Raw genomic sequence first — 15964 nt, 5'->3', positions numbered from 1 at the left:
GCAATTGATGGATGTAGGTGATTTGAGTGTCCTCGCACCTAAATCTGCAAAACTTGTGTTGAGGTCCAACATCTTGCCTTAGTCTTTCCATGTAATCATTAAGAAAGGTGTCACATCCAGCTGCTGCACATCTTCCAAAGTTCTGGAAACTTTTCTAGATTACCTCCTCACTTTTTGAAATCCATTTAAAACCAAGTTTACTATGTGTCGTACTATTTTTTTGTAAAGTATTTAGATTCCACCTTAAGAAGGGACATAGTTTTCCACCAATTACCAGATTGAAATAGCAGCCAGACTGGCATCATAGAATGCTATAGAGGCTGAAAAGGACAGGTTCAAACTGATTGCATATTAGACCTTGTGCCTCCAGATTTCTGTTTTTAAAAACAATTGCCCACTTAAGCACAGCGGTGTCCCACCTCTAATATTAACTACGCCTAATTCACATTGAAAATTGAGGGTATCATACTCTCTGCTTCCTACCATCAGAATATTTTGAGTTTGTGGTCTGGTCATCATTCTCCACCAGCCCCAGTGCTTTATTGGAGCAGATGGTTGATGGTAGGGCTCGCCTGCACTCCTTTTTGTGGGACCAGCACTTATTTTTCATCATCAGGCATTCAACATGAGCACGAGAAATTGTAAATCTCACAAAGGAAAAAGAAGTAGGGAGAGAAATATGGAAAACCTGTTGCAAAGGGAGAAAGCAGGAACCTGCACAAATGAGATACAGGGGAAATGGGACTGTCAGGTAGTGGATGAAAGACGCATGGGGTTGATTCAAGAAAACGCAGCCTTGGTATTCAGTGCACCGACACGTAGAAGCACCAGCCATAGGTTTCTGAGCAGAGCTTTAGGCACCAGCACTCATTCTAATGCAAGTTAAGAACTGACTAGCCCTTCCATTTCACCTTCAGTACCTTCTAATTAAATCCACAAGGGAGGCAGTGCAACCTCACCACGTAATGGTCAGTTACATGCATGCTATTTACTACAGTTATGTTTACTACAGTTGCAGTGAGGCTGTCCTATAATGAATTAAAATTATATTTAGAAAAGGTGCACAAGTGAATACATTTAAACCCATATGTACTAAAGTATTTTCCCATGGACACAGAATGGGTTAAACCCCTATGATACATCTTGCCCTAAATGTATTCAGTTTAATTTTCTTGAAAGGACCCCATGCTTCTTTTCCATTTGTATGATTTTCCCTCTCTTGTTCACGGTGAATGTCTAATGATGAATAATAAGTGCCGTTCCCACAAAAAGGAGTGTCAGTGGACCCCGCCAGCAACCACCGGCTCAAATTAATCATTGGGACTGGCAGAGAAAGATGACCACAAACTCAAATTATTCTGATGGTAGGAAGCAGATAGATGGAACAAAGTAAGAATAGATGTCCTAAAATTAAAGACCTTCAAACATACGAGGGAAAATGGGCAAGATTGTGCTTCAAAATAAGTAAAAAATCAAGTGCCATGCAATCTTCTTTCTGTGCTGTTACAATCTTGATCATATAAAACCAGAGGCACGAAGTGATGTACAAAATTATAATTCCATGCGTGGTGTTTTGTGATGGTGAGAATACAGCTTTGTACCATTGCAGCAGGTGGAAATTTCAGCAACAAGAACCTTTTGCAAAATAATTTTCCACAAATTCAGTTGTACAGTTAAATTCTTCAACTAAGGGCTCCATTAAGAGTGAAACACACTAAGTGGTATCAGTTCCTCGGAAAGATAGAAAGAGAGGGGACGCTCTACAACCCTTATCGCTTTGTGAGTGGAGTTGGTAGCCTCCAAAGAGAGATTGAGTGTGCGTGAGGGGGAGTTATCCTCCTGTGTGTTCTTGTGCCCTCACATACCCTTGCAAGTGTAGCGCATCATCATTGGGCTATGCGCCTCATGGGGGTGGCGCTGCAGTCCCTCACGGGCCCCACAAGAACGCAACGTGTCTCGAACGCAAAGAAGTTTGCCTGAACTTAAAAAAAGTATGATGGGATTATAGGGTGTCTTTCCCTGATTCCCATACTCACTACCTCTGATTCATGATCCTGATGAAGCACATAGGTATCCATTAGGGACCCACTGGCTGTGCGAAACATGTCGGGCACCCTTCACTTTTAAAACACCACACACTTTTTTACGGGTTGAGAGCAGTGGGAATATACCTGTCCCTCCCTTCTTTTGCTTAAGGAGAATCTCCAATTCAGTCCAATTTTTTATCCTAACCTAGAGGACCCCTCAATAAATTTGCTGGGGTACCAACATGTTATTTTATCCTCACTTACACTAACTCACCTGGCCCACACACCCACATTCACAAGTGCGGCACCTCCTAAAAAGATCTCCATCAAAGAGCCCTCTTGTGGGGCCCGTGAGGGACTGCAGCGCCACACCCACGAAGAGCACAGCACGATGATGATGCTTTACACTCGCAAGGGTGTGTGAGGGCACAAGAACACACAGGAGGATAACTCCCCCCTCACGCACACTCAATCTCTCTTTGGAGACTAACACATCCACTCACAAACCGATAAGGGTTGTAGAGCGTCCCCTCTCTTTCTATCCTTCCGAGGAACTGATACCACTTAGTGTGTTTAACAATGTCTTTAGGAGCATAGGTACAGGACCTATAATAATATTTCACAACAGCTCCTAGTCACTCCCCTCTCTTTGGATTGTGTTTATATTATAAACTCCATTAAGAGTGGGCAGGAAGGAGGTGGCATCATGCACGTTTTCTCTTTTCAATTGGGGAATCATATGAATTTTGTTGCTTAGAAACCAAAATACTGAGGCACTATTATTTGTCTGTCATCCTTCCATAGTATTTATCAGCACGTTTGAGCTTCTGATGTGAACCTGGGGGATACTCCAAAGGAGTAAATTGTATTGCATCCAGTAGTTAACGTGCTGGGCAAACTCTGTTCCACTTGTAATTGTGCCCCCTATGCAAACAGGTGCTTCAGCATGGGTCGTTAATTACCAGGGCATAAACGAGGACTAAAAGTGGGCTTTTGCAAAGATTTTTCCTCATCAAACCTAACTTTGAGGAACTTTTTCCATGCCTTTGGGTATTTTAAAAATGCTACAACTTTTGTTCAACTTCACAAAGCTTCTAACATTTTATTAAATGTTTCACATAGTTTGCAGAGGAAAATCTTTGCAAATGTGCACACTCTGAACACCATCCCAAAACAATCATGAATGTGGCCAAACTATCTCTAATTTGAATGATATAAGATCAAGAAGGGCATAATGAAAAAGAAGAAAATCATATATTCTGTTTATCAAATCTCAACGATCCTCGACTCTAAACCTAAACTAATTGGCGTTGGTGCCCCATACATACAAGAAAGACTAGTGCTGTTTCACATCTATGGAATTACTCGTCTAGTACTAATTTTCAGTATTGCGAATGTACTTAAACAAAGAAGTGACCAGTATCATTGTGTCTCAGCTTCAGAATCCCTGTAAAAACATTTAGAAAAGAACTCCCTGGCAACCTGCCTTATAGTAAACATTCAACCAGCTGAGCTCTGGTAAAACCGATGCAACTGTACACCTTATTTATAATTTAAATCAAAAAAATAAATCACATTTTAGTTTGTGAAACAGATTCGACTTTACAAGGCGACTTTAGCTATTGGTTCTCTCTTCTGACCATGCGGTATAAATGTTACATGTTTTTTGCAGGTTGAGGTGTGTGCAAGAAAGAAATGCAGATAAAATATTATAAAATATATATATAATCCAGACAAAGTAGTTACTTGTGGCCGGTGGCCAAGGTTATTCCAGTACAGTTATTCTCCATCTGGATGCAGATTAAACACTAGAATTGTCATTACAGCAAGTGAACCCTTGCTATAGAGTTCACGGGAACAATGCACTTGAGCACTGGTATCATGCCGGAGACGCTTTCACTGGGAATGAAACCAGACTGTAGGATGTGAATGTAATTGACTGGAGATATGCTGATGTGGCTCGTCACGCACTTGCCAATGTGCCAAGTAAAACAACCAAAACTTGATAGTGGGCGAATATGTTTGGAAAATTGTGCCTTGCCTGGTGGATGGCTGAAGACACCAGTTGGCAGTCCACAGCCTCCCCTGTGCTTCACTGCTATATATCACCAAAGGGCTGGTGGTGATGCAATCATAAAACAAAAAAGAGAGAATTATGTTTGAATTAGTAGGACTGTGAAATGTAATATAGGTTAGTCCACTCCTGCCTGGTGCATAAGGACAGGTAAGGCAGTTGCCTTGCATCGTAATCACCAGTAGACAGAAATGTGCTTTGTACAGCAGCTGGAAACTGCAAATACAGACATTTTGCAGCAAACCTTGCGCCGTTCCTCACCTGAATAACACTGTCACGTAATTAGTTGCTCTCTTAAGCTCAAGAATGATTTTTACACCCAAATGTATGCTTTTTGTAAGCAGAGCTCACACTTTGGTGAGCTTCTGCTTCTAGAAATGATTTAGCATAGAACCATATTTAGCACTCACCCTCTATATCGAAAATATCTGTGTGAAATTGTGAAGGTACATACAGCCTTCCCTCTGGCACAAAATTGAAAACCACTGAGACTAAATATTGAAGACACCCTTTTGTTATAAGAGAGTGTGTGTACCAAAAACTGAAACGTTGCCTTACACCAGTTCACTTCAATGTAGTGTCAGTTCGACAACAGGGTTTGGGTATTTAAGCACATGCTATGCTTAATTTAAGAAATCCTTTCTCTTAAAAGCAAAAGTGAAAGTCAATCGAAACATAAAGTTCGACACTAGTCATGTCAGAAAAAGGATTCCTAACTTTTCACTCCCTCTTTATGTCGTATTTCATATTGCACCTATCTGGCATGATGATATGAAGCAGAGGTGTTGTCATGCATTGAAATGGGTCTCTTATCAAATTGACCAAAGTGACAAGATGTGGTTACTGCCTTTATTTTATGCACTAGTTCCTCAAAGCTAACAGCTCATCGGCTCTGTGTGGGTCTCAGTCAAAAGACTCTGCGTTGTTTTGTAGCATTACACATACCCTTCTAGACAACCTAATATGCAGATACCCAAATGTACTCCTACTTGATATCATATGTCCTGTGAATAGTCCGCAGTGCAGACATTCCGCTGATGTAAGGATTGTATAAGTATGCATTTGCAAAACTGACATTCTGCATAAGGAAAATATGGAGAAATCCTTTCACCCATGGAAACATTTAAAATGCTGGTGCATCAGGGGCATTTTCTCTCCCAATTTCCACACTCAGACATGTATTATTTTTTTGGGTTCTGAAGTTATGTTCACTAACAAGGCGTGAACCACCATTGAGAATGTTTGTTAATATCTACAAAAGTAAAGATTTTGTTACTGTTCACTATGTTCTCAATGGTCCATCTGAACCCCGATCCCACACTTCAATTGACTTGCCCCGATACTTTCAACAGTTTCCGGATTTTCTGCAGTAGTGTGTTCTATCCACAAGTGGACCAATCCTTTACTTCTGCAGCTGTCTTAGGTACGCAGGAGCACACAAAAATTGTGAAGCTGGCAGTAAAAGGACACTAGGGGGCTTTGTTTCTTCTTCAGCATGCCCAAAACATTCATGTCCAACCCTTTGTGTGGACCATTCATAAAACATTTTTTCCTACCTGCAGAGTAGAATATCTGGAAGGGCGGACAACTGTACACGTTATTGCAAACCTCAAACTCTTAAATTATCACAATAAAAGGAAGGCAGAAAATATCATTCACTTTCACAAGCAGGGAGATCAATGAGAAACTTTACTGCTTTGTCGCAAACTAACTAGGGGTCACCTGTACTGCTACAGAATAAGTACCGCAAATTAGCATATACACGAAAAGAGGGGGCTGTGGGTGGGAGAGAGAAAAGGGTGCTTGTGTGGTCTTCCTTTTAGTATAAACGTAACTGATGTTTTATTCAGTTTGATGATCAGCTGCTTTGACTAGTAACGATTCTGTACATCACTTATTTAGCGTGAGCTGAAACTCAGTAGCTATTTTGAGTTTGGCTGTTTTTAGTGTCATCCATTTCAGTTGCTCCAAATTCTGTGTTAAATGAAAGCACAGAATTATTTCAATGAGCTAGAAGCACTGGTAACAAATACTGTAAACAGTGGTATAATCAGTAGGGGTCAAACATTTTAGCATTTAGTTTGATTGCTATCCTATAGGGAGGCAAGAAAATGCAGCCAGGCACAGGTCAATTCATGCATGGCTGAGCTGCATGCTTGATTAATGCGTATATTTAGCTATGCAACATTTAAGGCACCGGTTTTTTGTATAATGGTCTATTGTATGACTGTGGTTCTGGCTGTAACGTTTGGAATTTGAATTACGAAGATTCACGACTATTTGGAACTAATAATAAAGAAAAAATGGAACAGTCAACAGTCTGCTTGGACTTTTGTAGCCGTGCACCACTATATATGTGTTTTTATTTTATGTGCTGAGTTAATCCCCAACATGAATTTTAAATGATTACATGAAGTCCATCCACACAATTGTACTCCTCTCTCCACTCCCATCATGAAGTGTCTTTAGCTCGTATTGGTAAAGTCTTATACTGAGCCCTGTGCTCTTCTGAATCCACATTCCATAATGTCTAGTTCCAAAAGAGCACTTTTCAAATGCACCCTCCTGCCCTCTACTCTCATAACAACACTGAACTGTCCATCTCACTTAGAAAATCCTTGAAATTTCAAACATTTCACTGCATCCTCTGAATTGACAATTTCTACTAGCCAAATCATGTTTCTGGTATGTTTAGTTTACTTGGTCTGCATGGAATGTATAGCAGAAACGTTCATTTCACCATTTTCATTGCACCTCAGTCCATCGGGTATCTACCATCTTTTCAGCTCAGAGAACACTAAACGTAGTTAAACTATTATATATCGCAATGGCAGTTGCCAGGTCACTCCTGCTTCAGAGATGGCGATCAGATCTTATACCAACAAAAGGCGAGTGGGTTCTGAAAATGAAGCAGGTTAAAAAAAAATGAGCGACTCTATGAACTGCGAATTGGGTGGATCAAGAAGTTTGAGAATGTCTGGGTGGCCTATTTTGATTAAAGTTTCAAACAAGAGCTTATATTTTAGGAGGTACTCTTATTATGCTGGAATCCTATTCATGGTTGCATCTCTTGATATAATTGCACACTTTCTTGGACTTGATTGCACTCTGGACAGCTATCTCTTAGCACTTTATTGCACTATACACGCTTTAGTTTTTATTGTTAAGTATTTGAAGGTGCTTTTATGGGATGAAATATTATCTATGGCACACATGTTGATATCTTGGCATATTTTAATGTACCTAAGGCATAATCGATTTTTTTTAGCTCGTTTTAAAATAGGCAGTCACGTTGTATTGGATCTTGAAATACTAGCCATAGTATTATTTAAGGTTAGATTTATAAGATTCACTTGCATCTACATTTCAATGTATTATGGGTATTCTTGCTATAATTTCCTTAACTCCTTAACCACGGTGCAAATTCCGCCGCGGTGCAGGAGTTCTAATGAGTGGGCGGGGCCGTGTCGTCCAACGGACGTGCGCAGCACTAGCGAGGTAGTGCTCGTGACAGGAGTTGGCCAACGCGAGCACGGCACGAGGTAATGTTGATATGATACTGTATCTGGTCTCTAATGATCTTTTTTTTTCCTAGGTCATTTTGATTTCGGTATTGTATTAGACTTTGTTTGTGGTGTTGAACGGTTTTATTATTTGACATTTTGAATGAATTGTATGGAAGAATGTATAAAACTTTCTTGATGGATTTCAATAAAAAAAAAATTATAAAGAGAAAATTAAACGTTTTCACTCTAATTCTGAATGCCCATGAATTTTACACAGACTGCAGCATTTTTTCCCTAACTACATATCTCTAGGGAAGTATTGGACCTTTTATCCCTCACCCATCCTTGAAATGTCTGACAACCAGAGCATACATCAACATCTGATCTCCTACATCTATGAATTTTTCCCACAGCATTAATGAACATTTCACCGTCAGAATATTCATAAATGGTTTATTCCAACTGCATCTGTAAACTTGCTACTCCAAATATTCATGAGCCCATTAGCCATCGAGCATCTCAGATTGTTTCAAACTCAGATATTCAGCACACCTTTTTCCCCCCAAATGTTCATGAGACAAAACAGTTTTTTTACAGAGTTTCGATTAACTTTATAGTGATTAGTTTGTACAAAATAAGTACTGGGACTCAAAGTTTTTCTTAGCAACCTCCTATTGGCGCACCTAAAAATTGGACTTTCAAATTCCAAGGCTCCCTCGTCTTGGTTCCACTACCCTACACTTCCTGTTTCTTTAAGCCTCTTCTCCATCCCCACTTTCTCTCTATGTCACTGTTTTCCTATGGTTTTCTTCCTCTTTTTCCTCCCTTTTCTGCCTTTCGCTCTCTTGTTCTGGGTCAAAGCCTGATCAGGAAAAAGGTCCTGGTTACTAAAAAAGAGTGACTTCCACCCCACCGCCCGCCTGGAAACACCAGCACAAAAGAACTGGGATTATATCCATACAGTATCCAGAAGGCATGCTATTCCGGTCAACTAATAATTTGTATCTCAAGCCTACAAAATTAATTTTTGGAGCATCCATGAACGTTTTGCCCATAGAAGTATTGGGCCTTTACCCAAAGCACACATGAAACTTGTACCTTGAGAATTCACTTTTTTTTCACCTCCACACCATTTATAGCTGGTTATTTCTAGAGCATCCTTGAACTTTTTATTTCAAGGTCATCCGCTTAGCCAACAAACATCCATTGCGTTTTTATTTCTTGCACATACAGACAAATGCTATCCCACAACAATCCTTGAAATGTGCACCCCTCAAAGTAACTTCCAATGCTTCACAAAAATAAAACTGCAATCTTTTTTGTGTCTGTGAACCTTTCAACCCCGAAAATGCTTGAATGTCTTTCTCTGAATACTTTCTTCATATACCCCTCCCCTAGAATATTGTAACTAAAAAGTAATCCTCAGATTTTTGAATCAGTGTCATCCTTTACTAATTAACTACACTGTACCGCCAAATTTGTTTACCCCTTACCCTCCCAGAATTCCATAACCCTTTCACCCCCAGCCCTATGGATGTTTCTTGATGGCTCTCTTTATATCACTTTCTATTCAACACTTGTATCTCTCTGGAAATCACTTTCTCATGGATGCCAAATAATTCTTCTCTGTTGTCATTACACACACAACACCATGTTTAGTTCCACCAGCAATTTCTAAGCTTCACGTCAAATACAAACACTAGTTCTGAATACATAACCCCCTTCAGTGTCTCTATTGGGGTGATATTTGACTTTACTACAAGATGGTTGGGCTTTCTAAAGTAAATACATTTGGTATTCAAAATATGACAAACAAATGCTTACAAAGCCAAATGTTTTCTAGTTACATCTCATGTCTCCTCCTTCTACCTAGCCAGGATGTCTCCGACCATCCTTCTCACCATCCTCTGATGGCCAATTGCGTTTAGCACCTCTCACACTTTCACATATAAACGCAATTACAATTCAATACAGTACATAATCACACTACTGGAGCCAGTCCTACATCTTAGGTATGACCAGATTCCGCACAGCGATTTCCCTGCCGTTCACTCTGCTCAGCTTTTACACTCCTACACTCTACATAAGGCTAGGCAGACTTTACTCGAGTCCCAAGAATGTATGTGCGGACATAAAACGAAATTAAAAGATTCCTTGGCTGCACCCTTTTCAGAAAATTGAGTTTTTCCTACACTTACACACAATCTACCACCTGTATCATGACACACAATCTACCTCTTGCATCATGATGTACAGATTCCAAAATGAGATCTCATCCATATCGATTACAAGTTATTAACACGCTGCAAACTCACAACAATGCAGCACGTGCCACTTTCAAATCGTTACCTGTCACCTTTCAACTGTAGATGTTTGAATTCACTAATTAGACAATTGAGATGTGTTCCCAGGCGGTGTTTACATCCTTGTTTGATGGAATACGGAAGGGCTTTTGTCATCAGCAAGAAACAAACGTTCTATGGGCCCGATTCACAGAGCAATTTACGGTCATAGCCCTACGTTTACGGCCAAGAAGAGGCCCCTTTACACCGTCAGGAATGTACAGGATAACAGGCAGGCGTAAATGGCTTTACTATTGCCTAACTGTAGGCTGCAAAACGTTCATCTTTGCAGTAGCAAGCCTCATGCAAGTGGTGGAGAGGAATACCAAAGCATGGCTTGCCTTGAGGGAGTAAGTACCTACACACTTGTGAGTTCAGTGGCATTCCCAAACTCACCTACGACCTTTTTCCATCCTGGCAATGGTTTAAGTTTTACTCCAGAAAGGGGCTGGAGTAACTTCCGTTCCAGGGTCGGAAGGGAAACGGAACAATCGCAAATGTTGTAGGGGTACAGGGAAAGGTGTTTCTTTCTACATAGGGGGAATCAAATCCCCGTGAAGAAAAAAAAAAGTGTAAAAACGTGAATTTGCTATGGGTCTGCATTCTCCAACGCAGGGCGGTATGCTGTGCACTATTCCACTGTGGGGAAACAGCAGATGTCACACGGCAGTCTCAGCAGCACGCTTTCCAGTTGCACCACTGGGAACGGTCTGCGACTGACAAAAGTCGAGCATTTTTAATTAGGTGCAGGCGGCGTTTATGTGTGTAGATGTATACCTGTTTGTAATACGGACCCGTATATTTAAATGTCATTTAAACAGAGAGGGTGAAGTTACTCCTTCTTTGTCAAGCAAAACATTGTTCACTACTGATGTAAAATCATGTTTAAGTAATAAGGAGTGTCCTCAAAGCAGCATATATGTCAAGATCACACGCAGACTTTAGAAGAAGTCCGTACACGCTTTATGAGGTCTGATGCCTGGGGACTTACAGCGTCAAAAACTTAACTCAGACGTGCAGAATAAAAGCACTACACCTTAAAGTACAAACAGACTGTGCGCATAGGCGAATGTTCTGCTATATACGCTCTTTGCAGTCTATTTTAGTCGAGGACGTAGAAAAGACACCGTTATTGAAATCACATTCCGAGCTTCATTGCAAGGCAAAATCACTCATGTCAGTGGTCATGCTTAATGAATGGCATGCAAGATTTTCGTAGGCAAACAACTCACTCGTCTTCGGAATGAAGTAAACACACTGTCCCGGCACTTTCTCTTAATAACCGTTCGCCTCTCTTTGAACTGCATTTCAATACTGGTGCCCCAGACCAGACCAGACCGCCACTCACGCCCACCCTGCGCAAATTCAATTCAAGCCCTAGCAGAAATGCGTGCAAATGTGTCCCTGAAGTGCTGTCCTGATCCCACACAGGCAGAGTCCAGCAGTCACACAGTATCCTTCTGTTTCTGTGCCCTTCCATCACACAGGACTTCGTAGGGATCACGCACGCTAGCACTACCAATGAACCGGTCACCCCCTCCCCTCCCCCAGGCACAGTCGCTGCTCGCACACGAGAGAGCTGCCGTGTACTCTTCATTAAGGCACACAAGATTCCCCCAAGCACATACGTGCCCTTTGGGTGGCTCATGCCGTGCCCTCACACAGACAACCACAACAGGGTATCACTGAGTGCACACTAGCCATGAACTCTACTACAACACTGCGGCCTCACTCACCCATCTCACTCGAACTCACTCTGTGATCGATCGTCTTCCGCCTACTTCATCCTCTCTTCAAACATTCTAATGACCCATACTAGTGTGTATATCTACCTCTGACTCTTCTGTGATCTTGCGCCCCTCTCCACACAGAAGGAACGTTACGCCCCCTCCCATCCTCGTCTTCCCTCACTTTACAATAGTTTCTAACGAGTTGTGCTGTCTTCATCCATGGCTGTGGAGGCCGGAGAATGATCGGCTACTCCCGACTTCCCAACATGAACAATGGGTGATCTTGGGCAAACCTCTATCTTTTTGTGTCTCGTTATTCTTATCTACCGAAGCTTGCATCATTTTAATCTCGTTCATAGGCTCGCTCAAGGCTCTATGTAATAACAACACGTTCACATACTTCAAGTGTTCTATGCGCCGTTACATCTCTGCTCGAATGACTCATCAATCTTTTCAAACGATAGTGTGGCCGATCACCCATAAATCGTATGCATACATGGTGTACAACGTCAGTACAATGTATACATCCCTTGCCATTCGCCACTGTGTGCTCCCTGCGTACTCTTCCCAGAGTCAGTGACACAACCGTCCTCCAGAAGGCACACTGGCACCATTCCCCATCTTCATGTAAACACCGTGGCACAAAGAGAGAGCACAGTATTACAGCTCAACCTCCTCGCGCAGACACAGTTACACAGGACACCACCCTCGTGCAGACACTAAATCCCGGCTTACCCCCTTCGTGCCAGCACAGTGACAGCTCATTAACCTCACGCAGGTTCAGAGGCACAACTAGGCGCGTGCATTCGCAGTATCACAATTGACTACGCGCATGCAGACACAGTGGTATATCTCATCTTCCTCTTGAAAAGTGGTACAGGTGACCACTCTCGCGCGGCCACAGTGACATGCCTAACATGCCTGCCTAGACCCCGCAGAGGGAGGCCTGATCCTGTGCCCACGCAGTGGTACCAGCCAGTTCAATGTTACCACAACTTCTACTTTTTAGCACTGTTGGGTTGCTCTGCTCTTCCGTGCACATCTGGAGATTTTCACCCCTTCCTCACAGCAACCCACGTGCAGCCCACATGCCCTTTGATTTCGAGGCTTTCAAGTGATGTCTGGAGGGCAAGTGTGTTACAAATATGAAGATTTGTGAACGTGTACCTACAATCCCACATTAAATGCCTCATGGGTAGCCGCATATGATTGTTTATCGCAGCACGGAGTTGGTTGTACCGCCTGACCCACAATAGGAGATTGGCCAAGACTAACTCCCCGCGCACCCCGGCACAGCCTTGCAAAAAAGCCCCTAGCAATGGCGGTCTCTAGCCTCCCCAATACTTCAATAACCTCACCGGAAAGCTCACCCCCTTTTTTCATACGATCTCCTCCTCCTCCAAGCACTGAGTTCGTTCACGTTGAAACACTGGTCTCACTCCTCTGTCATGTGTATTTTTATAGCGCACTGTCACCCGTGAGGGTATCACAAGAACAGCCCAAAGCCTTACACATCCAATGGCCTCTCGCTGCTCTCAGCTGGATACTCCAGCGCTCCTAGCACAAGAAAAGCCACAGTGACCACACACCGGATTGGTTCGCCTACACTCACTCTCCCATCACAAGCACAGTCACACGGCCCATACCCACCTTGTATCACCCCTGCCACTGTGAAAGAGTCGAGCCACACAGACACTCTCACTGGCCACGCACCTGTATTTTCTCACCACACAATCCTTTAATCGGATTACCCCCCTCCCCTATGCTCTTTACAGGGATTACCCCCGACTCAGACACTTGGATCCAGATCTACCCGTCCCTGGGGTGATCTCCAGTACTGGACCTGTCCGTTCAGAGGGTCACACAGCAGGCCTCACCCCTGTCACTGCGACAGTCTCCATCGGAATGGTCTCACCAGTCATTCATTTCATTGGGTTAGTTTCCCATCACAGAGATAGTCACCCCGCTCACACACCAGGTCTAACCGGGTCACTGGGTTAGTATGCCGCCTGCTGAGATAGCCCCAAGGCTAACATACTTGCACTGACCCCTGTCACACTTCCGTCACAAACATGGTCGTTTGGCACAAACTCCTGCCCCCCCCTCCCCCCCATGACCCCTGTTTCTGTGACAACCTGCTATTACCAGAAGAGTTCCACAGCTCATACAACTGGATGGCCCCATCACTCACTCATCGCAGGGACATTCCCTCGTCTCCCCACCTGGTTTTATCTCTGCCCTTGTGATATATCCCACCACAAGCACGGTCACAAGGCTCGCACACATGGCTTCACTTCTGTCACTCTGGCAGTCTCCTGGTCCCAGGGCTCACACACTGACTTCCACCCTTATCACTGGGCTAGACTGCACACACACGGTTTGACCCGACACTGTTATAATCTCTCTTCACAAGCATAGTCCTCCGTCCCGCCACCGTGACAGTCTCCTATTACTGGGGCACTCCACAGTTCACACCTCGGTGGTCTTACCGCTCACTCCCTTTATCTGGAAAGTCTCCCTCCACACAGGCCTAGTCCCGTGCCTCACGCAGCGGTTCCCACCCCCTCTCTATTGTTCATAGCTCTCACACCTGGTCTGAGCCGCGTCAGAGCGGTAGTGGTCTCCCAACACAACCAAAGACGAAAGTTCACACACCTGGCATCACTTCTGTCTCCCTTCAGAGAGTCCCACGGCGCACACAAGTCTCACCCGTTGCTGTGATAGTCTTCCATTACTGGTGCACTCCGCAGTTCACACCTGGATGGTCTCACGCTCACAAACTTGGGTCTGAGCCCTGTCAGAGGGACAGTAGTCTCCGAACACACCCGTAGTCCCAAGGCTCACACACACCTGGTCTCACTTCTCCCATTTTGACAGTATCTCATCAGAGGGATAGTCAGTCCTGCGGTTCACACACCTGTTTACCCCCCTGGCATCGCGTCATTCTCTTTCACAAGAATAGTGCCACAGCTCAGGCACCGGAATGGCCTCACCCTCTTTAATCAGTATTGTCCTCCATCATCAGGATAACCCCCCTCCCCGCCCCCGGCTCTTACCTTGCTCCGCAGAGCCACCCGTGCACAGGCAGGATGTGATCAGTGCAATGCCCAGGAGCCGCGCTGCTGCTGCTCCGGCGACGGCCGGGGGCTCCATGGTCCGGCTCTGCGGTCTGCTCCAGTCAGTGCTCAGCGCTCCCTCCCGATCGGCTCATAGCTCAGGACCCGATTGCCAGCTTCACACCGGCGCCGCGCGGCCACTGGCAATCCGGCAGCGCGAGCCTCAGTGCCACGCGCTGTCAGACAGCAACCGCGCGCGCACCGCTGCCAGCACCACCATACAAGGCAAGGGGAGGCGGGGTCGAAGAAGCCTACCACAAGAAACAGCGAGGAGACTGACAGCTCCCGCTACCAACCGGCAACGTCTCAGCACGTGGGCTCTAGGTTTCTCTCCTCCCGTTAACCATCGGAGGTGCAGAAACGGTGTCTTTTCCACCAGGTGTTCAGAGCATGGAATGTATGACAGTAATAGTTTCTATCGCTCAAAACTTTACAAACTCAGGGCTTTACCCAAAGCAATGGGGGTACACGCAATTGACGAAGTGATAGTACGCAAAAAAATATGAAGTGTCAAGGAGAACTCTTTAGGAAGTTTCTAGATAAAACCGAGAGCATCACTGGACCAGACCCACATGATTACACTCTTACACTTTCCATTGGGCATACTTTATACGAGAATTATAACGCCAATTGTTAGCAGACGTCATATATGCAGGTACATTTCTATATACCTTGAGCAGACTCTGTATCACACATTACATCTGACCCCCACAGTGTCGAACTATCTCAACTCGGGGCTTGATTCATCAGGCAATCCTACCCTTGACCGTACTCAAGTGCAAATACCCAATGAACGACTCCTCCATTAACAGCCAAAACGATTACACAAACAACATCGATTTCACAAATACACCTGAAAACGATCCTCAAAATGAACAAATGATGAATTACTTAAATACTTGCGAATTAATTGTGGCAACATTCACCCAAAACCTTTAAAAACTGATATGCTTGCTATGTTTCCAAACATGTTTCACTTTCAGTTAAGATACTTAATTAATTCTTACATGGCTGGAAAACGTTTTCAACTTCTGAAATCAAAGTGGAAGTTTTTAATCAAATGCATTTTCTTTTAAAGATGGTTCATTTTAGAAAATATAATAAACTGAACCGAGAGTGTTGTGGACATTCCCCAGAAAATGCTTCAATATATTCTACAGAGATCTTAC

The 15964-nt window shown here is 43.6% G+C and overlaps 1 protein-coding gene across 1 annotated transcript in view; it reads right to left on the bottom strand.

Moving 5' to 3' along the window:
- The window catches only part of EPHA10 (EPH receptor A10), a 1455844-nt gene extending 1440866 nt beyond the window's left edge, over positions 1–14978 (bottom strand). Inside the window, exon 1 of the mRNA XM_085647895.1 lies at positions 14736–14978. Within this exon, the coding sequence (XP_085504021.1) occupies positions 14736–14832 (97 nt within the window). The 5' untranslated portion in view covers positions 14833–14978. The remainder of the gene's footprint in view (positions 1–14735) is intronic.
- Positions 14979–15964: the final 986 nt, after the last annotated feature.

This window comes from Triturus cristatus, chromosome 3_2 (genome assembly GCF_964204655.1).
Source record: "Triturus cristatus chromosome 3_2, aTriCri1.1, whole genome shotgun sequence".
Classification (NCBI taxonomy): Eukaryota; Metazoa; Chordata; class Amphibia; order Caudata; family Salamandridae; genus Triturus; species Triturus cristatus.
Note: the sequence above shows the minus strand (reverse complement) of the source record. Positions and strands in the feature narration are given on the sequence as shown.